At 38.3% G+C, this 24,726-nt stretch overlaps 1 protein-coding gene across 1 annotated transcript; it reads left to right on the top strand.

Annotated features, from left to right (window-relative positions):
• The first annotated feature begins 791 nt into the window (after positions 1-791).
• ttc13 (tetratricopeptide repeat domain 13) lies at positions 792-24,717 on the top strand. Its single transcript, XM_084738103.1, has 23 exons — positions 792-972; positions 3,525-3,619; positions 5,293-5,368; positions 5,477-5,547; positions 5,716-5,781; positions 7,223-7,315; positions 8,801-8,917; positions 9,007-9,117; positions 11,708-11,790; positions 11,946-12,087; positions 12,239-12,413; positions 13,303-13,459; positions 13,854-13,984; positions 14,215-14,347; positions 15,288-15,380; positions 15,651-15,734; positions 16,847-16,931; positions 17,247-17,356; positions 17,913-18,048; positions 19,722-19,801; positions 20,793-20,871; positions 23,880-23,959; positions 24,044-24,717. Exons 1-23 carry the CDS (start codon positions 804-806, stop codon positions 24,156-24,158), a joined length of 2,481 nt encoding a protein of 826 aa, XP_084594229.1. The 5' UTR covers positions 792-803; the 3' UTR covers positions 24,159-24,717.
• The last annotated feature ends 9 nt before the right edge of the window (positions 24,718-24,726 follow it).

Genomic DNA, 24,726 nt, shown 5'->3' with positions numbered 1-24,726 from the left:
ATCAAAAGTCCAGAAAATAAGATTTTTGCAATATAAAAAACAAAGAAAGATCACAACTTGAAAATTATTTTTGTTTTATTAAATAATAAATCAAATGTTTACAGCATTTTTTGTTGGTGTAAAATTAGTTTTTCCTTTTAATTTAAAGTGCTTTTGCTTCCCTTCTCTAGAACAAAATAAAAGCTAGCCAGCCCACGACCTAAGCATGTGCAAAAAGTTTGCAAGACTTGTTTTTGACAATGAAAGTTTGCATCATGTACATTTGCAAAGCAAAAACAGTAACAATCAGCAGTCCTTTTATAAAATAAATTAGAAATAATGAATAAAATAATTAGCCATGAAATATAACAGTAGATATTTTAATGGTCCAGTATGGTATCGAGACATGTTTATATTGCGATATCACAATTCAATGTATTGTTATATCTCTACTATCAATGCTAGTGAAATATTCAAAAGTTGGACTTCAGTATGTGATTACTGTTAACACCTTAGGTTAATCAGAAAAATCTTTGACATTCTTTGCGGACTTATCTAACTGACTGTAGTTATTAAAACAAAAAATTGTGCAGTTGGGTTTTATTTTGAAAGTTACAACGGAAGACGTTTCTGTCTGTTCTGTGTACTTCACACTGGAGGGACCGGTTTGACAACCACAGTGCCTCTTGGGAAATGTAGTTTAATTATCCTCTCGGGCTCGGCGTTCTTGTTGGCCAGAGCCTCGCGCGTGAGGGGGGCGTGTCCGTTGCATTCAGTCGAACTGCAGAAGCTTCCGCTCTGTGGCGTCACACATGTAGCACAACATGGCCCCTGCCAGCCGGGCTGTTGTTGTGGTAGCGCTCTCACTACTGTATCTGAGCCGGGCTATCTTCTCTTCCGAGTATTTCTCCACTCTCACTCTGTTCAACAATGAGCTCCACAAGCAGGGATGCAGCTCGCTGTCCGAGTGGGAAGAGTACGCGGCTGACTGCGGTAAAGTCTCTCTTTTCGCTGTTACTTTGCCACGTCCTCCCCGATTCAACTGTCACTGTGAAACCCGGCTAGCTTAACCGTTTGTAAGCTAACGTTAAGGGGCTAATAACAACAAGCGGTGACGGCACAGGAGAGATAACTCAGATAAGCTTTTGATCTTAGAGCCGTAGAGGTTAAACAGGATTTGAAATAAAAAGCAAAAGAAAGAGAATAGCAAGGCAGTAGTGAGAGTATGTTTATGTGTGCATAACAGTAAAGAAACTCTAAGATAAAGTCACTTAGAAACTGCATGTTTTAGCTTTAACCTAAGAGGTCAACACCAAACTCCAGTCAAAAAATACGTGATTTTGGCGTTGCTTTGCTCGACTGCACAATTACATACTTGAAAGTGGATAACTCAAATATATCTCTGATGGAAATAAACTTCTGGTGGATTCTGCATACATAGTTTGTTAGTTTTTTAAAAATCAAATTTAAGCTTTTAGGGCACACTGTTCCCCTCAGTATCTCTATGACTTCCTTTACTTTTTCTGTGACACTCAGTCCTAAGCTCATTGGTTCACACTGAAGTCGTAAATCTTTAAAAACAGATCACAACTATGTAATTTAATGTTTGAAAAACCTTAGTAAAATTTTAGCTTTTAGAAAAAGTTATCCAAACAGCACTAAGATTGCATTTCTATTTTTAGCTGTGGATTATTGCACATTTACTGTGTACAGAACTGTACAGTGGGTGTTCACTGTAATGAAGTAACATGTCACCAAGTGTAGCAGTGTGGTTTATTAATGAGTTCATGTTTTAGTTAACCCCAAGAGGTTAACACCAAACTCCAGTCAAAAGATGCATCATTTTGGTATTATCTTGCTCAACCACAAGATTACGGATTTAAAAGAGGAAGAGCTTTACTGTTCCTCACAGTGTATTTTGGTAGAGGAGTCCTCTCTCAATACTTTCTGACTTCCTTCCCTTGGCTTTTGCACTCAGTCTCAATCCTCTTCCTATTGAAGACATAAATCTTAGAAAATAGCTCACAAATCTAACTGTAGTTTTTAGGGAAAAAACACTCAAACAATAGTATATACTGCATTGGCTGGGGACTATTTTCAGACGCATTTATTGATTATGTACAGTATCATGGTAATGAAGTAACATGTCACCAAATGCAACGGTGTGGCAAACATTTTCCTGCTGGCAATGAGCTTCTGGTGGATTCTGCTCACAGCTGATGCACTCAGCTTGTAGGGCGCACTGTTCCCCACAGTTTGTTTTAGTTGAGTTGTCACTCAATTCTTGCTGTCTTTGCTTACCTTATCTGTGGCAGTCAGTCCTAAGCCCATTGGGTTCCAACTGAAGACATACATCTTTTAAAACAGATATAGAAATATACAGTTGCATTTAAGAAAAAGCTTAGTAATTCCCTAAAATAGCTGGTCACCGTGGTGTTGAGAAAAGGGCACTCAAATAGGAGTAAATACTACATTTGCTGGGGACTATTTTTAGCTGTCAGTTCATACACATTTAGTGAGTATTTACAGCATCAGAACTGTAGTGTCGGTGTTCAAGATAAAGATGTAACATGTCATTAAGTCCAACAGTGTGGCTCGCTGATGAGTTCATATTTTCGCTCATCCCAAGAGGTCTGAACCAAACTCCAGTCATATAAAATACTTAGTTTTGGCGTTGCCTTGCTCAACAGCAAAATTAGATATTTAACAGAGGATAGCTTAAATATTTTTCTGATGGCAGTGACAGTTGATGCACCCAGCTATGTAGTTTTTTTAAATCAACACACTGCTCCTGCCTAAGAGAAATACAGGTGGACTGGTTATACAAGTTTACATTTTATTGAGATGAGTGCTGCTTGGTTCAGTGCACCTGTGTTTAACTCAAGAGGTATTTTTAGTGATCTGTACAGTATTGTTGCATTTTTCAATGCAATGTGTAGTAACATTTACGACCTTTTTAAATATGTTTTTCCCACCTCTGAGGGCCCGTCAGCTGGTTCATTCACTCTGAAGAAATCTAAAAGAGACATGGTGTTCACTATGATGGCAGTGACTGCCATGAAAAATACACCTAAAAAAAACTTTGGTATATTTGGAAAATTATTGTTTGGCCAATTACATGTGATTTGCAGTGCTTTTATTATAACATGCAAAAATACTAGTATGACCTTTTAAGCAATTTACTATTTAGAATTAAACTTCCAAGGTTTTAACATGGTTTTATTCATCAAAGTGTTTTTTAAATGTACTAACAGTGCAATGAAACCGTTTGATCTGAAGAGCGAGGTGGAGTTACAGTAAACCACATTGCTGACATGCCTTGTTGGATTGGAATCCACTATGAGTAGGGTCAGGTTGGCCCGACATATCAGATATTTTTTTCTTTGAAATATAAGACTGTTTAATCAGTAACTAGAAAGATTAGCTTAATGGTTTGGCAGGGTGGGAGTTTGTGACACATGCACTGAAATACACACACAGATGTACAAACTATCGTGCTAAACGTGCTTCTCGTTATAAATGCTCAGAATATTTCGTCTTTTCAGAGTCATCAATTTTACAGTTGGAAGACCCAGACTGTGAGGAGGGAAGCAACCCGCCCTGCGAGTCGGTTTTCTCACTTAACGCAGAGAAGATACTGGTGAGATAACACACACACACACACACACACACACACACATACTGACACATAAATCGGATCTAGAAACAGCCACAGCCTATAACTGTTTCCTTTAGGGAAAAAAAGGTGTTTCTAGTTTAACAGCTTGTTTTTATCTAAATAGCACAAAACTGCACTATGTGCAAATTCTGTGTGATGCCACTCTTTCAGCTACTTTTCCCCCCAGTGTTTGTTTTACTGTAATTTATTGATATAGCATTACACCAGGCCCATGTTTTAGTCCGGTAAATATTCCTCGGCTCTTGTTTTGATATTCTGATATCTTGAGGTACGTATTCATGGCAGTTATGACTCATAGACTTTTTATTTCTGGAGAAAAACAAAGCATTGGTACAAATGTTTAACACATTTGCTGCAGGTGTATCAAACATTTGCTGCAGGTGTATCAAACTTCCTCTGGTCGACAGTTTCAGATTAGTGTATTGATGACACCCTGAGTGCACTTTTACATCACTGCTGCAGGGTTAGAACCTTATTAGTAATCAAGGAAACTGATAACGAATATTTGAAACAGATGCACATTGGCATTGAATGAGAAATTTTGTCTAAATGTAGAATAACTCCAACACAAAACCTTGTTGAAATGAGTATATGTTTAAAGGCAAAGCCTTCAGTGTTGATAGGCTGTTGCACGTAACGTGTAACCAATCAGATAATGTTATGGGCGGAATATTGAGAGAGAGACGGCTGCATCAGAGCCAGTGTCGTGCATTTTTAACTTTATTTATTATGTCTGCAGTGAAATAAAAAACACTGGTTCCATTAATTTCCAATAACTGATCTACCCTGAGTGGGCACCATTGGAGGTCGACAAAGTCAAGACTTTGTCCCTTTATTTCAAAATTCAAAGTATTTTCATCCTTACAAAAGCCGAACAAGTGAAAAGAAATACTGAGCATTCATGGCAGTATCTTCCCAAGAAAGAGGAGAAAAGAGAAATAAACCTCTGAGTGTGTCATTTTGATGACATTGCTTTTTGATAAAAATAAGTATTTGTCTTGTCAGTTGCCTCGTTGCTGTTTTGGAAATCCAAATTGCTGCCACAGCAACATTTGCATGCTGTCAAATTAGCATCCTGTAATGGTGTATGCATTATGTCATGCTGACATCCTCCATTTGGGATTACACAGTGAATACAAGGTGACACTGAGAAGGAGATAAATCTAGTCTTTTGATGTATTATACAGCATATTTATTACTATACAAGAACTTGTTTGGCAGTAGTAAGCATCCTTGACATTTGAAATTATTTTTATCCCTTTTCTGTGAAGCTTAATTGCTCAGCATAACCTTGAGAGATGGTGGAAAACTGTTGTTTAAAACCTTTTTAACTCACCAAAATGTCCTTGATGCAGGTTTTAATTCACTGCTTTTTCTCTGCTTTACATAAATGTAAAACATACTTTTCATATAGCAAAGTGTCGGTGGATGCTAAAACCTTCAAAGAAACAGAAAACGGTCTTTAGCTTTTCCACCTGTGAGACTCACAGTGTTATTTTCTGTGTTTCTTCTCCTTTTGGTTGACTTGTGACTGGCTTCACACAGGAAACCTTTATTTTGTTTCCTGTGTGTGTCAGCACGCCGTCTCTTGATGTTTGTCTTATATGTGTTGTTCTTGTCTCCATCTCTCACAGAATCAGGCCAAGTTGTTTATAGAACAGAAAAAAATCCCCTTCCCTGTAGATAACCACAATACAAACGAAGAACTTGGTAAGTTGGCATGTAGTTTCAAATACGAACCATATTTATGCTGGACTGATTAATATGATTTTGCCATGTTCTCCCAGTTATTCATTGTCATTTGTTCTGTCTTTGCAGCTATAGGCTACGTTCTGATAGGCAACGGTCTTTATGATGAAGCCATCAAACACTTCTCACTCTTATTACAGGTGTGTTTGCATCTGAATTAGCAGATATTCAGTCTCAATACATCTTTTAGGATTGCAGCATTTTGCTATTTTGCCATCATCTCCACACAAGCTAGAATCAAAACACAACTTCCTTTCTTTGTGTTCAAGCCAAGATTATTTTCCTGACATGTTGTGTCATTGATAAAGGGTGACCCGGAGCTGGTCAGCGCCATCTACGGGAGAGGGATAGCTTATGGGAAGAAAAGTCTACAGGTGAGTGATAGATGTGGAGCAACTGCAATGTTTGGTGTTAAGGGTGAAAACATTGTTTGTGAAAATGAAGGCTGCTAAAAAATACCAGGATGTCCTACTGCATCCAGATGCATTTTGCACTATGCATGCCAGCACAATCCCTTGTGTTGTGCATGTGAGCAAGAGGGTCAAACTTCAAGGGGCAACGTAGTGAGGAAGTAGTATGTACCAGTTGTGTGCGTACTGCATGCAACAAGCATGTGTGTACTTTGTAAGAGCAGCTGCAGTGCGAACTAAAGGTAAAAAGAAAAAGTATGCTATTGAGAATCCAGAGTGTCACTCTGCCGGTGCTCTGGACTGGTAGCTAACTACTAACTGAGCTAACTACATAACAGCAGCTACAGTTAGCAGTTCCTCTGGTGGAATGCTGCCCCCTATATTTTTTGGCAAATGAATTCAGCAGGTGGCCATGTCTTACATATTGCACATTTAATATCACACTGGCTTTTTAAAAATATTTTTTGTCGCCAATAATTTCGCGTTTTCTTATATTTCTGTGTGTGTAGCCATTCACTGAGATCCTTGTTGTGTTATATGGTACTGTAACTTGTATGCGCCTGTAAAACCCTTGTAAATCTGGCTTTGAATTGCGCAATAGACACAAAGTTTACTGGCTTGCTTCATGAAGTTTAAATGTGCCACGTGAATGATGAGCAGCCTTTCTTGTCAGTCATTAAAGTGTCCTCAGATCCATAATGTCATAAACTGAATGATTAAGTTATGACTAGATATGAGGGGTTTCTTTTTGTCTGGGAGAAAATGTTGCTGCTCTGTTGTTGTGAATCAGAAACGAACACCATTCAGTGCTGTGGCTGTAGCTGCAGTCAAGGTCCTCAGATTATTCATAGCAGATGACTCATACTTTACAAGTTGCACAATGCTGTTTATCTTTTCTATATTGATGGGCGGCCTTTATTTGCATTCAAATTTGAGCCTGCTGCTCAAAACCAGTCACACTGACGCTTAATTTAATTGCATTCTCCTTTTCATGATGAGTTTTGTGCCATAATGGTCTCACAATTAGATTTAAAACAATAGCAGTCGCTTTCTGAAACCCACACTGGTATTTGGCAGCACTGGCAGTTATTGTCCATATGCATTATTTGGATGCCTTTGGTTTAATTTGCTTGAAAATATAAGGTGTCCTGAATCTTGGCTTCAGCAGCAGTTTCAGGTAAACGCAGAATGACTCAGTGTGTCATTCAGTGAATGCAAAATCAATCTGCCTGCATTCTGCGGTTATGGGAGTGTGCCGTCCAGGAAAAAAAAAACAAAAACAGCTGGACAGCAGTTTTTGTGTTTTTCAGTTGTCAGTGGCTCTGCTCCCAGCTTTGTTCCCCATGTATTAAGGTTCATGTTAACAAAATGTAACTTGCCTCCCCTTCCTGTGTCTCCATGCCAGGACATAAAGAATGCTGACTTGGCGTTGTACGAGCTCAACCGAGTCATCACTCTCGAGCCCAACTGGCCAGAGGTCTATGAACAGAGAGCAGAGGTGAGATCCGACCCTGTACACAGACATTATATATTACAGTCTGACATCTAAAGCTCCCTTAATAACATAAACGTATATTTTTAGAAGAAATCAGAATGAGATTATTGATCCCTCAGGGGAAATTGGGTCACATTACATTTGCTCCCAGTCAAGACTACAAACATATAAACTGTATAAGATACAGTATAAAATAGAAAATAACAATCAATGTATCAAACATATACAGCAAAATAAAAACTATGTCAAAATATGTCCTTATACAACAATATATATCAGCCATTCCTGAGAACTGGGACAAAACTGTTTTAGGGGTTTTGAATTTTACTCTTAGTCATGTCAGAAAATGTATTTCAGAAGGTCAAACTCTTTGCTATTGAACCATTTGAGAGGCCACCAGCCTAGTGATTAAATTTTTATTAAATGTAGATGTCAGCTCTGTCAGATGACATTTCACAGAGTCGACATTTTTTCATTTCACAGCAGAGATGTAGTGAAAAGCCATTTTATCTTTTAAAGCTGCAAAGGGTTCTCTTAATGCTAATCAAAATACACGTTTTTAAACCAGATTTCTTTAGTTTTGATCTGGACGGGATACAGAGTTGACTTTCTGTGGTCTTTGTCAAAAAATAGTAATTTGGACACACACATGATCCTTAAGTCACATTAGTTTATAGTTCACCAGAGTGCCCATTGTTGCTGCTGCATTGAGAGTTTAAAGAATCACACTGAGTTTTAAATATATTTTCTCTCCCTGGTTTCACTCCGAGGCTTTTTATTAGCTGTTTCCTCTTTATGAGTCGTATGCCACTCAAATTCATCTCTGATGTAATCAGTGTGATATGCAAGTTAGGCAAACTTAGTTACACAACGCTGTCTTTATCCTGGCTGAGACTGCATGCCACATTATGTCATTTATATTAGTTAAAATTTTGTGAACTCATTAAGAACAACACATCAGAAAGATTCAGAACATTCTGTCCTCCTTAAATACTAATCTTCAAGATCCTCTTTTAATCTGAAAATACTCGTTCACCTTTTTCTGTTCTAAAAGTAAATACCAGCACGATTCAGCAATAAACAAGAAATAGTGGATCACATGCAGAGACGTTTGGACCTTTTCTAACTTCATTTACACCTGGTGTTAAAGTGGGATCTCCACACCTCCAGATGTGCTCAGGCAGGTCTGATTACATTCTGATGATGACACCTCAATACCTTAAATCAACGCATGCATTGATTTTTATTTTTTATTTTTTCAATACCAATGAGGTATTCTTCAGCTGTTCATTAGTGTGATCATTTACTAAAAGAAAGAATCAGCTATAATCATCAAACCAGCTTTTTCTAATCTGTAGGCAAAACAGTTTACTAGCAAAGAAAAGAATACGTTTCAAAAAACAGCATTTTTGCAACAACCACGTGAAAATGTTTTTTTATGCTTGGACTGTATCTTTGCTTTTTGTTTTTGTTCGTATGTGTCTTTAGATCCTGTCTCCTCTGGGTCGTATCAGTGAGGCTCTGGCTGATCTGACCAAAGCCATCCAGCTGCAGCCCTCAGCCCGTCTCTACAGGCACAGAGGGACACTGCTCTTCATCTCAGAGGTCTGGTTATTAAATGATCTCTGTGTGCATGAGTGCATTCATGTCTCTATGCTGCCATTCGCTGATCCTAAACTTTACCTTCCCACCAGGACTATGTGGCGGCTATGGAGGACTTCCAGCAGTCTTTAGAGCTAAAGAAGAATCAGCCTATCGCCATGTTGTATAAAGGCCTCACCTTCTTCCACAGAGGAATGCTCAAGGTAAGTCGCTCGCTGGCTCCTATTTTTCATTCTTTTTCTCCCAAGTGTATGTGTTGATTGTTAAAAAAAAAATTGAGAAAACATTTATTGTTTTTAGGGATGTTTGTGATTAATCATCAATCAATTAATTGCCCTTGAGAATTTCAGCTATTTAAAATTGTATTACTCAGTAATTTATTGATGGCAGTAATTGCATTTCATTTGACATTGTTTTGTCTGGCTTAGGCATGTGTTGAAAAAAAACCCTGAAACTTAAAATGCTTTTAGTATCTTATTTATTATTAATGACTAATGGTGTGTGAGCATTTTCAACTATATGTTAAGGCTTGTAAAAAGAAAAGACAATCCTGCACTCTGCCACTCTTAACAAGACTGAAGTGACATTTTCCTTCACACCTGCATTATAGATTGTTGGATTTGTGAATTGGTTAAGGAAAATGCAAAAACTTTAGCAACCGTACTTCTTTTTATTGTTTGTTTCTTACTTGCTTGATCATCCCTACTGCATAATCAGCACCACACTTGTGCTTTCTATTACATTTGTTACTTTTTGAGAATTATCAACACGACAAAAGACTGTAAACTTCTGCACAGTATATTGCTGCTTGACATTTTTGATGTTCAGGGACATAAATCTGGGTGACAGTCACTTTAAACCAACTTCTTTCCGGTGGAAATGGGTAGTAACTAAGAACGAGGTGTCTTAACGATGACTGAGATAAAGATTGTTATGTAATGTCAATTATGACTAGCTCATGGTGTTGCATTCATATTGTTTTTGCAAATTTAGTCACTATTATCAAATTTCTATGAGTTTTGATTGAGCACCTGCAAAGTAGATAAAATGTGTGTGTCTGGGCAGATATCTAATATCTAAGTTTAGCTAAGGTGTCAGAGGTGACCACATCACACTTTTTTTCTCTCAGTTGTAAGAGGTTAATGTGTTTCACACTGGTTTCCTGTTTGTTTGCTGAGCTAGAGAGTTTGTAAAGTAAACTGATAACACATGCAGGGAGCTCCCTGCTGCTGACTGCTCATCTCGTTCTGGTCAGTTATTTTTGTGATTAAAATACTTTTTTTACACACTGCAGTAACTCAAATAAGTCAAAAATTGTTGCTCCGTGCACAGTGAGGAAAGTTAAAATCCTAAATAAAATATAGCAGTTTCTAATGTTGTCATTTTGTAGTTGTCCAGACCGTGGCTCGACACCATGATCACAGTGTTTCTCTCACTTTGATAAGATGATGTCAGATTAAGCGCAGAGCAGCATCTGCAGCTCTTTAATCTGTGTTTTTTCCGCTGCAAGGCCTGTCTGCAAATCTTCTTCTTCACTTGCTGTGTTTCATCCAGTCACGTCTGCGTGGGGGTGGGGGGGGAGGGTGTTTATCACCTCTGCTAACCAATTTCCTGGGGGATTCCCTGTACAACACCTACAGGACAGCGAAGGCAAACAACAACACTCTGAATATAATATATAGAACGTTTGATACTAGTCGTTACTCTGATAATAAATCATTGTATGATGTCTCTGTGTGAGAGTTGGACTCATGGTAGTGGAATCTGCTGCAGCCAGTCCTCATAGAAACAAAGTCAACATTGCACAATCTGCTTCTTATCAGTGCAGTTCTGTGAGAAAGGAAAATAGTGTGAATATGCCCTTTGTCTGCTGACCTAGTAGGTGCCTCTTTCCTTGTTTCATGTCATGAAAACAAGGATCACAGTCAACTTTTATTTCATTTGCACTAAACATTTTTTATATTGCTATATGAAAAAAACTTGTAGTATGTAAATGATCAGATACTGTAGTTTTGTGCAAGGCAAAAGTGTGAACTGATTGATTTCAAGTTTTTATTTGGTAGGTTTTTTTTTTTTGCATAGTTTCTTTTGTGGCTCTGCTTGCAGCATGGCTCAATTGATTGGTCACATATTGATAGGACTCACCATAATTTGCTGCAAAAAACAAAGACATGACATGAAAAGATGTGAAAAGCTTCAGCAGTCATTTTATTATTACATTTTGCAGAAGGAAGTAAGTAAGTTAAATTGTTTCCTGAGTTATTGCATTTGTATACTCATCAAATTTAGTAAAGCAAGGCTACACTTTTGTACTGCTATTTTAGCAAATTTTTGATTAATTGTCCAGCCCTATTAGAGAGCCATACCTGCCTCATACCATGAGCCTGACCGATATTATCAGGCTAATATTTACCTATAACAGCTATATTGGTCTTGGTATTGGCATATATATTATCATTTCCAACACTCAGAGATGGAAACATCCCAAACACAGCTGATATGCATTTACCAAACAATTTAGGTTTTTAAATCTCTGTTAGAGGGGAGTTACCAGATGGACTGTTTTGTCTTTTGTCTGTAAGGCCAACCACAAACTGGTAGCTTCTCTGTGTAGTTTCCCTCAGATAATATCAACTGTGTGCAGAAGTGGTCACTTGAGCTGCATTTGAGTCACAGAATATCTCCCATATAACCAGCTGCTGAGTCAGAATTTTAGGTCTGTCTTTATTGCAATATCCTGTTAACTCTGTGTTGTCACTCTGTGTGAAACTGTGTTGTGTTTTTGCTCTTCAGGAAGCCATTGAGACATTTAAAGAGGCCCTGAAGTTGAAGTCTGACTTCATAGATGCTTATAAGAGCCTTGGGCAGGCTTACAGGTACAGTCTGTGGTGTCCACTGTTTATTTCACATCTGTTTTGTTTTTTTTAACCTCTGTTTGTAATTAAGGAATTGAGAGTGCTACCTCTCCTCTCTGCCTTACAAACAACATGTCTGCTGCTGCTTTCATGGTATCTCTTCTTCCTCTTTCCAGAGAGCTGGGTGATTTTGAGTCAGCGATGGAGAGCTTCCAGAAAGCCCTCATGTTGAACCAGAACCACATCCAGTCTCTCCAGCTCCGAGGCATGATGCTGTACCACCACGGCTCGCTGCAAGAGGCTATAGGCAACTTCAAGGTAGACAAATCTACCAGACCGTAAACTTTCTGCTCTATAACACCTCAAACTGTCTGTCCAGGAAACTCATAATAGTCCAAACCTTACGTTCCTCTGTTTTCGATCCCTTTGAATTTTCTCACGTTTCCCTCTCCTCTCATTCGTCCTCCAGAGGTGTCTTCAGTTGGAGCCCTACAACGAAGTGTGTCAGTACATGAAGGGGTTGAGTCACGTGGCGATGGGACAGTTCTACGAGGGCATCAAAGCTCAGACTAAAGTCATGCTGAACGACCCTCTGCTGGGACAGAAGGCCAGCTCAGAATACCTCAAAGTGAAATACCTCAGAGGTTTGCATCTCTGCATGCGCACACATCAACACCTGGGCCACAACACCACAATACCACAATGCACACGCTGAAATGTTCTGATGGCACAGTTTTTATTAAAGCAACTAGAATGTTCTGTGTTTATTTACAGCACTTCAGAATCTTAGACAAGTGAACTATCGAGAACCTCCACTCTATTAGAGTTTATTCTGTGGCCACTTAAAGTTCTTACTTTTGATTGGCTGGCAGTTGAATAATTGTTAATACCTTTCATGCAGGTGTTTGCAGTTCTAAATTATACTGTAGTTAAAGCTGGGGTTTGGAAATGCTGGAGAAAGAGCAAGCAAAAAACCAAGAATGAGCTAGATTTTGAAAATATCCAACTGAGAAAATCCGCTCCCTCCAAAGCCACTCCCCCAAAACACATAAATGCACACACTAATATGTCCCTTGTATCAAGTTAAACTTAACTGATAATAAGATAAAATTGATAAAGACAAAGAAAATGACACATCAAGTCAAACATTCTTGCATAGTCAGCACAAGATGATCCAAAATTGAATATAAAATTATCTCAATTATTTAAAAATAGAGTTTTACACTGTGCTGCTGATGGACGAGTTGCTTCTCATATCCAACTTCCTCATTCCTCATTTACATGAAAGAAAACACTCAACATTATCAAAATCAACGTAAACAATCAACATGGGTATTGTTATAATTGCACCCTCTGCAATTTGAATATGACACTTAGATAATATTTTGAGTTCAGCTCTATTTTATATATTTTTAAAGTGAGATAAGCTAGAATTACATATTTCATGTCTAAAATCGATCAGTACAGGTTGTTTTGTATTACTGAATATCTTCTTTTCTCTCTCTGCTTTGTCCCACCTTGTTTTTCTACCAGAGTACTCTCGCTACCTGCACTCCCACCTTGACATCCCGGTAGCTGAGTACAACGTGGACCAGGATTTACCAGGGAACTTTAAGAATCACTGGGCCAAGAACCTGCCGTTTCTAATAGAAGACTATGAAGAACAACCCGGCCTGCAGCCACATATCAAGTAGGTTTGATCGGTCTGATTCATACTTTGAGGAATAACTGTTAAAATATGGTGTCCTACACTTTATCTCAAGTGTATCATCATTAGAATGTTTGAGAAAATCAGGATCCATCACATAATCCTAATTTCCTGATCTGAAGTTTGTAACAATTTTTATGAGCTCAAAGCTGAGAAAACACCTGACATCTTTTTTCATCTGTCATAAAAAGCCTCTTTGTTCTTCAGGCAGATATTTTTATGCCTCTGTCAGCAGGTCGAAACTTGTTTCATCTTTTCTGCAAAGATGTGTCTGACAGGTACCCACAGTACAGTCCAGAATAAACAAAAACTGCACACTTCATGAGCGCTTTACCAGAGATCATCCTCCGTGTCTTCCTGTGTTTGTGGTTCCCAGGGACGTCCTGCCGCAGAACTTTGACAGCTACAGCAGTGAAGTTCAGAAGCTCATCTGCACAGCCGACCACCTGGGGGCGCTAATGCAATACGACACTCCTGGTTTCTTACCTAACAGGAGAATACACAGAGGTACCACTGATGAATTCTGTAGCTCATACAGATGTATATATATATATATATATATATATATATATATATATATATATATATATATATATATATATATATATATATATATATATATATATATATATATATATATATACATGTGTATATATATATATATATATATATATAAGATATATAAGTACAAATGACCGCAGTAAGAATAAGTTGTTTTGTTTGTTTGTTTTTTTCAGCCATGGGTTTAGCAACCCTGGAGGTGATGCAGGCTATGCAGCGAACATGGAGCAACTCCAAAGTGCGAGTCAACGGCAAGACCAGACAAATGCAGTGGAGAGACATGTTTGATATAGCTGTCAAATGGAGGAGGTGAGGACATATTTTTTATTTTTTGTGGTATTATGTCACGGTATTGCAAATATAGTAAGGGGTTTTCCACTCAAAACACAATTCTGTCTCTTTCAGTCTATTGGCAATGCAAAGGAACATATCATATGAATTATTATTAAAAGATGGACATGTTGGTGGCCTCTTAGCTCAGTTAGTACAATATGAGGCTGTGGGTCCTCTCATCATGCAGCAGAGGCGGTTTTCTGTAAGAACAAAGAGTGTGATGAATTAAAGGGCTTGGTGTACCACTTAACATGATTTTTTGGGATGATCTACAGTTCAATGTCACTGGATTTTCTTTGGAAAAAGGCAAATAATCTGTGTCGTAATGGTCTCTATAGACCAGGATTATTGACGGTGTAATAATCTGACTGTAGACATGATTTACTGACTCAACAAAGTGGATTTAGAGTTGAGTTACTCTTAAAGCATCCAAAAGTAAGTTTTCTTTGGCTAGACGAAACCAAAAGGCCCAATAAAAATATGTTTCCATTGTATTCCAAGAGAAATAAGGTGCCTCTCAGGAGCACCTGGAATCCTAATCATCTTAAGGAAATATCCCTAAAACACAAGGGAGGAAAGGAACAAGAAGAAGACAGATGTCGATATGTGATAGCCACCAATTCTTCGTGCTGAAACTGTCTTGCATAACAAACAGTCTAGACTGAAATTCATATTCAGCGATTTTAAATGACAGCACAGAGATTTCAATCACTTAAATCATTAAACTGTTGGATTTAAATCATGTCTCTTAGCTCAAAGCATAAACTTCTACAAATCAGTTACAGACATAGACCAAAGTAAAAGTTTCCTCTGTCCTTCTGACCAAATAAGACACATTCCACCAGGCGAGTCCTTGGTCCTTCACTGATTGGATTTCAGTGTTGACAGACTAACCGTCTTTCCTCTGCGCTCACAGGATCGCCGATCCAGACCAGCCAGTCCTGTGGTTAGACCAGATGCCCGCCAGGAGTCTCAGTCGAGGCTTCAACAATCACATCAATCTCATCAGGTAACAACTTGGCCCCGAGGACGGTGTCAGACACTCTCTTTAGTCCCCTGAGTGACTTGAATTTCCTCGTGGCCTCACTTCAGGGGTTTTTCTCAACTTTGTAGTGCAGAAATGTTTATTTAAATTCCTTGTTATCCGGCCCGGTTTCTTCAGTTTTTAATTCACAGTAGCCTTGATTCTGACAGGCTCTCTGGAAGCACTTTCTCAGAGATACAAAATCTGTTTTTGGACAGTGTGTTGAAATCCTTCTTTTCTTTCTCTTTCCCTCAGGGGACAGATTATCAACATCAGATACCTGGCCTACTTTGACAACATCCTCGACTTCATCAAAGACAGAATACTGGTGTACCACGGGTATATTACACATCCAGTTTCTGTCTACTGTGACTTAGAAAAAAAGGAAGGAGCTGAAAATATTGCTGTGCAGAATATTATGAAAAGTGTTTTTTTTATTACTGATACCCAGCATTCATTGAAAAACTTATTTGAATCAGAGAACTCCCAAAAGGAATAGTTCAGATTTGTTGAAGTGGGCTTGTATGAGGTAGCAGGAGTACCAGTGTAGGAAGCTAAGCAGTGGACTGTTGTGGGCAGGTTTAGCTGCAAAATGTATTTTAGCCACTTAAAAAAATAGTGTACACTATATTTATAATATTTTCACTGCTTTACCTTGTTGTCAGACAGCTTTTTCTGACAGGAAAATGCTGTTATATAATTTATGTCTTCGAACCAACCAAACCCCATTGGCAAAATCAGTAATTTTATCTTGCAGGACGTGGGAGTTGCTGGCCTTCTGCTGCTAGTTTGTTTGTGTTAGTGTGTGACTTCTGTGTTTTAAAAGGATAGTTCAGATTCATCAAAGTCATTCAATAACGCAAACAAACTAACCAATCGAGGCAGTGGTAATCCACAAACTTCTGTGTACTGAAAGGTAAAATTACTGATTTCTCATATGGAGTCTGGTTGGTTTGGACAGAGCGATATTTGGCTTACATAATCACAGTTTCCTGACGGTTGTCTAAAGTGGTGAAAATGTTCTAAATATGGTGTGCACTTAAACTGATATTTATTTATTTGTTGCTGCTAACCCTGTCCACGGCAGTACATTGTTTAGTTTCCTACACCGGTACTCCCCTCTGCTTCTCCAAACTGTAGGCGTGCCCATGCCAACTGCCATCTACTGTGATAATACAGTGACTATGGATAAATACTTCAGAACATGCTACTTAAAAATCTGACCTATCCGTTAAACCCAATGATAGCTGCATATCAGCATGTCTCATCTAAACTGTTTGACAGCAGTTATGTTAATATGCTTGCCTACTGGTTGCTGCCTACACAGCAGAATTATGTAAATGTGTTTTTCCTCCAGGCTTTATTCATTTTGCATGAGTGTTGTGTATTTTTTTCTTCATGAATTTCCTCACTTGCTTCTTTAACTAACAAGTTCTTGTTTTCCATCTCAGGGCGTACAACCCCAGAGGACTCTTAGAGGTCCGTCAGGCTCTAGAAAATGTGAATAAAGTAGAAGATCTGCTTCCTATAATGAAGGTAAGGACGAAAAACAGGAAAATTAGCTGAGAGTAAATGGAGAGATGCTGTTTGAAGATCTAAATCAACTGGATTTAAAAATTACACATACTCTTAAAATTGATCTGGTCCTCATCAGCAGATTGAGTTTGCTCAGTTGCCATGGAAACAAGACCTTAAGTTAAGATTGTTTTAATGATAAGTGTTTTATTGTAAGAGATCTTTAATGCAGCGCAACGTCTTGTTGTTTTTTTCGGATTGTTTCATGTCTTGCATCCGTTCAGCAGTGAAAACCTAGGATGGTTGTTTGTGCGTTTGTGTGTTTATTTCCTGAAGCAGTTCAACAGTAAAACCAGAGATGGCTTCACGGTCAACTCCAAGGTGCCGAGCATGAAGGATCCTGGGAAAGAGTACGACGGTTTTACCATCACCATCACTGGAGACAGGTATGGCGTCTGTCAAATAAATATAATGTCAAGTATAGCTTGCTGCTGTTTTTTGTCTGTGCCAATGATTAAACACTTGTGACAAAAATATAAAGGACAAAATATGCATAAAATGCTGCCTATAAAAAAGACAGGGAATAAAATATTAGGCAAGTGATATTGATCAGTCTGTAGTTAGTATTTATAGGTAAAATTGATATTTTGTCCCCGTTTGAATAAAATATAAGGATAAAATAACCCTTGGTAGCTCAGTTGGTAGAGCATTCGCTTCATGTACTGAGGATGTGAGTCCTCTGCAGCAGCTGCCGGTTCGACTCCCGCCTACGGCCCTTTGCTGTACATCATTCCCACATTCTGTCACCCACTCTCCTGTCATATCTTCAGCTGTCCAATATATAATTAAAGACATAAAAGCTCCCACAAAAATATATATATTAAAAAAACACTTTTCCCCACACTTCAGTTATATTAAATTAGAAAAAATACTGAAAGTACTGAAACATTATAAATAAGAATATTAAGTACAGGAGTGTAATTCCCACTTTCTGTATTTCAGGGTGGGCAACATGTTGTTCTCAGTAGAGACTCAGACGACAGAAGAGCGGACGCAGCAGTACCAGTCAGAGGTGGAGTCCATCTACAAAGACCTCACTGCCAAAGGAAAGGCATTAATGCTGTCCACTGAACTCGGGGTAAGATTTATCTCGACAGTTAACTGGAAGCTTTTTTTTTGTTGTTATTTCATTCCATGCATAATATAAAGCAGCAGCACGTTCAGTACAAAGATTAATGAGACGACATGAAACATTAAATGAGTAATAGCTTGCACTGAACACGGTTCCCTCTAACCCTCTGCAAATAAAGTGTGACAGATGATTGTAGAGCTGAAAGAATTAGCAGATTAATCTTGTTAATTCATAGGAAGTTAATCGCCAACATTTTTGATTGACACTCAAGTGTTTAAGAAATTTATAAATCAAAAATGACAAATGGTTTTCTAGTTCCAGCTTCTCAGATATAAGGATTTGCTGTTTTTTCCTGTTCTGCTGGACTGTTGGTTATATAAAACAAAACACTGGACTTTTTGGGAAAAAAAAGATGACCTTGATTAAACATTCTGTGATGTTCTATAAACAATATATTGATTAAAATGAAGTATAATCATGGGTTGCAGCTAGCGGTGTACCGTAACATAGTTTGGGGATGATTTGTGTGGCTCAGCCCCCATAGTTCAGCATGCATTTTAACCGCTTGCAAAATTTCACCATCCTAATGTTTGTTGTTATTATTGCCACTGTTACCCTCTAAAAGCAATAATTTATCAATGCAGAGTTATAGAAATAGATGATAAGATTGTGATGTTTTTCGCAGCTTCTGTGATATCTGCTGTCATTAGTGACACACACAGCTCAGCGCGCTCACCTGAGCAGCTGCAGTCTCTTATCTATCAGTGACACAGCTTCAGTGTTGATAGACTATTACTTGTGATGTATAATCAATCAGTGCAATCTGAACCATGATTTTTTGTGATCTGTTGCACCCCTAGCTGCAGCCTCTGCAGCAGTTGTATTTATCACAAACATATTTTTTTTAATTTGAACTGATCCTTTAAATTAGTTTGCTGGGAATTGGGTAATTGCAGCAGGAGACAGTTGGAACAAAATGACAAACATAAAACAGAAATGTAGTCAGTTAAGTGAACTGGGCTTAGCAGCCAACAGTTTCAACACATGTGGTAAGTATTTATTTCATTTCAAGCCGTCAGTCATCGCAGCAGTTCCCTCTCAGAATCTGACAACAGTCAACAGATTTTGTAATTGAAATTCTCTCCCCTTCTCTCCTTTCTTCACCTCTAAAGGAATATCACAGACAGGAAGGAATTAAATCAATTCTCTTGGGAATATCACAATTATTTTACAAATAGATCATTTTACAGGCTTGTGGCAGAATGTATTTTCCAGCTGGTTGCTGTAGATGACTTTCAGACTAACTGCAGTGAAAAATATGTTTTAACATTATCAAACCGTGGAGGTCTGACTGTTCAGCCTTGGCTCAGTTTCTCTTATTGTTCAGCTTTCTTGTTAGTCTTAATTTGATTTATGCTGATAGATGTGATAGCACCCAACAATGCCCCTGTTGTTTCATCTAGATAAGGTTATTGACTCTGATCTGAAACAGATGCTTGGAACAATCTGAATAAACTCTTTTGAGATTTGACTCTTGGCTCTTTTCATCATGTCTGCAGCCCTCTCTGTTCTCAGCCTGCCTTGGTAAACCTCGATAAAATAAAAACAAAGACATTACAAAGTGAAGATGGGTGACATGTACTTTACACTTAACTCTGCGATGACCCTTGTCCTTCCAGGATGCAGATGCCGTATGTAACCTGATCCTCTCCTTGGTTTATTACTTCTGCAACCTCATGCCCCTCTCCAGAGGGTCCAGGTAATTTCTATGCCAAAACAGCCTGCAGGCATAATGTTAAATATTTTCATCATTTCATGACTGTGCAAGAAAGTAATTCTGTGTTCATGTTTGTGGTTTTCACATCATACCTGTCCCAGCACATCACAGAGAAAGGGCTGGAATAGGTTTATTGTGCAAGTAACTGTCGTTTAAGTTTATGTTTTGAGTCAAACCCTTTACCAAAAACATCAGAAAGGCCTCTTAAGAGGTGACATCTAAAGGCTGAGGCTCAATACATTTAAACATTGTCGATAATAGAAATTATAATAATATAGAGAAGATTCAGCAGGTGTATTGGTGTTCTGTCATCCTTTAAACCTTGTAGATTTCAGGTCATAAAAGACAAATATGTTTCATTCTTTTTGAGGAAGCTTTCTGTCTTCCACATGGAGTTTCTGGCAGCTTTCTAGAAAGGAAACCTGCCAGACTACAAGTTTTTGCGCTCTAAATTCCCTGGCTTGATTTATGTTTGACTGGAACGTCACTGAAGTCCATGCATATAAAATATGCCCATGAAATAAATAAATATGTGTATGAAATAAATCAATAGGGCTGTGAAATAAAACAATAGATAAATGAGGCAATACATATATAAATGTTAAATAAGTCAGTATAGTTCAATAAATAGGTTTAAGGACTTTTTATGTCAGAATGCCACATTTATTGCCCAGCTCTTTTTATTTCCATCTGTTATAAATGGGATGTGGTTCTCACTGATTGAGACTAAAGCGGCAAAACCGAACACAACCTGTGAGACAGATGGATACAGATACAGACCCCAACAAATGTTACATCATCATGATTTTATTACTCTTTAGCCATATCATGCTCATTTATTTCATTCAGGATTTATTTCATAGCTGTATTTGTTTATTTATCTAATATTAACATAGATGTTCTACTTTTTAAGTTTTAACAGTAATAATGATACGAGTATATAAAAGTGTTCTCCTGATCTGCTTCTCCTCAGCGTGGTGGCGTATTCAGTCGTGATGGGAGCACTGATGGCCAGTGGGAAAGAGGTCATCGGTAGGATCCCGAAAGGAAAGGTAAACACAAAAACATCATTTTATGTAAATATATTATCTGCAGTAGTAGTGCAATGCAATCATTTTTCCTTAAAGTCAATTAAGAAATGGTTTAAACTAACTGTACCTCATCACATTGGATTTTTTATTTTTTATTTTTTCAGCTTATTTTCTTACATACATATCTATATTTAGTTTCCTTCTCTGCCTCCATATGTCCATTTCTTGTCACGTTCTTCTGTGGTGGTTGGAAAACCATTTTGGATGTGTCTTACCGCCACCGAATGACACTTTCACATCATGTGAAATCATGTTACCTAGGAAGGCAACTGGATTTGCGAAATCACACAAGAATCCAGGCCCGATTTTCTACATAACCTGCTTAGAATATGTAGCAGAGAGTGGAAATGGCACTGCCAAATCTTTTTACTGTTTACTGTTTTTTACTGTTAATCCACAGTCCTCATTTTAAATCAGTCTAATAAATTATAAAACCTGTGAGAGAGAGGATTTTATGTTGTCATGGAGATTATTATCAGATCAGATCAGTCTCTCTCTATATAAATTTTCCTCTAAAGGCACAAAGCAGAAGAAAAACACACTTCAGCCACAGTAATAATTAGACCACCTATATTTTCACCTTTTATCGAGTCCATTTCATGAATACATGAATATCCAGCCAAACATTTTATATAAAGCATGTATGAACGGGAAGCAAGTTAAAGCCCAACTTAATGTCCAGTCAGAGCAGAAAACACTCATGTTTCTTTTAATCATTAAGCAGCTGTTTGCCAGCTGTGTTGTTGCTTCTTCTTAGGCACCAGGTGCCAGATATCACACACGCTGTAAATATGCTGTTATATCTGAATAAGCAACATTCATGTAAAAAGACAGTGGTGTTTAAATGACAAAAACTCGCCACTTGATAGCACAACTTGATACAGCCAGTATGAAAAGAGGTACAGTGTGTCTAAGCAAAAATAAAAATAAAAAAAGATACTTGGCTGAAAGTCTCACCTGTTTTGTGCTTGCCAAGCAGACATATTGTTCCTGAAACAAAATAACATCAAATGGGAACGAGACAGCGCAGGAACCTGATCGGGTGTTAGAGTTTATGAAAAGTTCAGCTGAGGTCAGACAGATCGCTCGTCGACTGTCCTCGTAACGTCTGTTTGCTCCACTGAAGACTGTCTGGTGATTTGTGGATCTTAATAAATGAATAAAACCTTTGAACTGGATGAAACAAGAGAACATAAAGATAAACAAAACTTGAGTGTGGCTGGACCGTGTATAGTCGACGGTGTCTATAATGGGAACTCCTGTATATTAAAAGTTCATCTGTAATTTTCTGTAGTGGCCCAAGTAAAATTTCTTCCCTGTACTGAACTAGTAGATCACATGACATAGTTAGTTACATTGAGAATGGGTAACTAAAGTGGCACCTGACTGGCCAGTACGGAAACATCAATAAACTTTTGGACAGTGATAATGCTTACTGTTCATGTAATGATATATAAACAGCTGACAGGGCAAAATGTTCAAAAGTGTGGGTCACTTTACTGAATTCAATGAAAATTCAGCTAAATGCACAAACTCAGGAAACTTGTTTCATCAAAAAAGTAATAATAAAATAACTTGAATCTTTTCATGTCATGTCTTTGTGTTTTTTGCACCAATTTATGGTGAGTAAAATCAAAGGGCCTCATGCAAGAACAACTCGTACCAACGGATTTGTTTTCAAGTGGATCATACGAGTGATTTAGGAGAACTCGTGGCATTTGTCAGTTTTCTCGTGTTTTGAATTTTCTTTTAGATAAAAATACAATTTATTAGTGTAGAGTCATGTGCAGTCAGTCTGTTTCTATCCAAACCAAAGTTTTTCACTGATGACTGAATGTTTAAAGTCATTTTGGGTTTGAAAAATAAATTACACTTCATAACTGTGTTGTAATCCTGTTTGACTGCATTTCAAATTATAATTTAATTGTAAAATTACACATAAAGCCTCTCATCATTAATGTAATGACACATTCAGGTTTTATTAAGTCCGCAGGAACATCCTCGCTTATTCTGTCCTCTATCACCAAGATAGAAACTTCCCCTTGACCCCCTCCTCCCGCTGCAGTCAATCATCGCCTTGCTGTCACAGCTTAAAACTGTTTCAGCATACTTGGATAGCAACGTAAATCCTCACTGGGACGCCGGTCTCAGCCAAAACATCACCCAGACTCTACAACAAGTACAGGAACAGCAGCCCTACCCTACACTACCCTCTGCAGCGTCCGTGTTTTTTTCCACATTACAAGTTAAAGCTCATAAACACTCTGGAGTCTGAATAACAACTTCCCATCTGGTGAAATGGGGCCGTCTGAGGAGCAAGTAATGCAACAAGGCTTTAGTATTTATAGGTCTGACCTGCTTTGCTTCTGTCCAGCCAACAAACTGCTCATGTTAGAAGACTGAGTAGTGAGCGGTTCATCTGAACGTCCAAAAGGGAGATTTTCAGTTTAATTTTTTTTTAGATGCATGAAGAGGTCACAACAAAAGAAAAACTATTTCACAAGGAGAAGCACAAATTTGAGAAAATGTGGAAAAGTTGGGATCCTGAGGGTTCTCAATCCAGGGTTTGTGCATCAGTCTGATCTGTGATAGACTCTCAAGTCAGTCTCTCAACACATAGCTGGTTAGGACAATCTCCCAATTTTCCTTGCTGAAATCGGGTGGAAGTAATTTTTTAAAAAGCAGAATTGCTGATAAGGCGTGCACTGGAAAAAATGTAAGGGATGTAGGCTTGTTCGCTGTAGTTCTCGCTGTTGTTGCAGCAACTATTTTGCATTTAGAAATCCCCAGACGATTTGTAGGCGGGTATCAAGACTAGAGCTGCAAAGCCAGAAGCAGGGTTTTTGGATGTATTTGTTCTGAATAGTGTTTCCAAAAGCACCATGTTTAAGTGTGCAAAAACACTTAAATAACGGGAAGGCTGGTCAAGACAAAAATAATGCATTGGTGTTTGTTTGATATCGTTTCAGCTGGTGGATTTTGAAGCCATGACCACGCCGAGTCCAGACAGCTTCAGTAAAACGGCAAAGAGCTGGATGAATCTCAAGAGGTGGGAAGATAAAACAATCTCCGTTTGTTCCGTCTCTTCATGGCAGAGACCCTTTTTCTTTTCATGCTTCTCCTTCCTCAACAGTTTGCCAAGCTGGTACCAGAGTCTTCCATCTGTAGCAGAGACTTTCCCGTCGACCAGAACGATGATCGAGGTCCTCAACACAGACGCGTCTTCACACTGTCCGAAGAAGTCCTAACACGACTTCTGCGCAGGAAGGAGAGAAGTCGGTTTTATAAAGTCTTAATAATGGAGCTTCTACACTGGGCAGAACAAAAGGGACCGTCTTCTTCTGCAACCCAAACTAAACCACACTCAGTCCTCCTAAAGCAAATGATTATTGTTAAAATTTAAAACAATAAGCCAAAGTGTTACTTGACACATGTGGGAAGCAGTTGGTGTCTCTTCCTCTTGTCCCTGATACAACTGATGTAATATTGATACAAATTTAAAAGATTATTTCAAACAGACTTTTCCTCTTTGAAGTGGTGACATTATTTGATTACTTTGATATCAGATCTCCCTCCAGATCCTGCTCTGTTCTCTGTCATCCTCCCTTAAATAGTCTGTCACACATAACTCTTAAAGGGACAGTTCAGATTATTTGAACAGAGGTTGTATGAGGTACTTGGCCCTGGCCCTCAGTTTAGAGAGGCAGCGGGAATACTGGTTTAGGAAGCTAAGCATCAGCTGCAAATCATATTTAGCCACCTAAAAAAAGGCCAACCTCAATCGGTTTAAGTGCACGCTACATTTAGAACAATAAG

The sequence above is a fragment of the Lutjanus erythropterus genome, chromosome 15 (assembly GCF_056507025.1).
Source record: "Lutjanus erythropterus isolate fLutEry1 chromosome 15, fLutEry1.hap2, whole genome shotgun sequence".
NCBI lineage: Eukaryota > Metazoa > Chordata > Actinopteri > Lutjaniformes > Lutjanidae > Lutjanus > Lutjanus erythropterus.
This window is presented reverse-complemented; position numbering and strand designations above follow the sequence as displayed.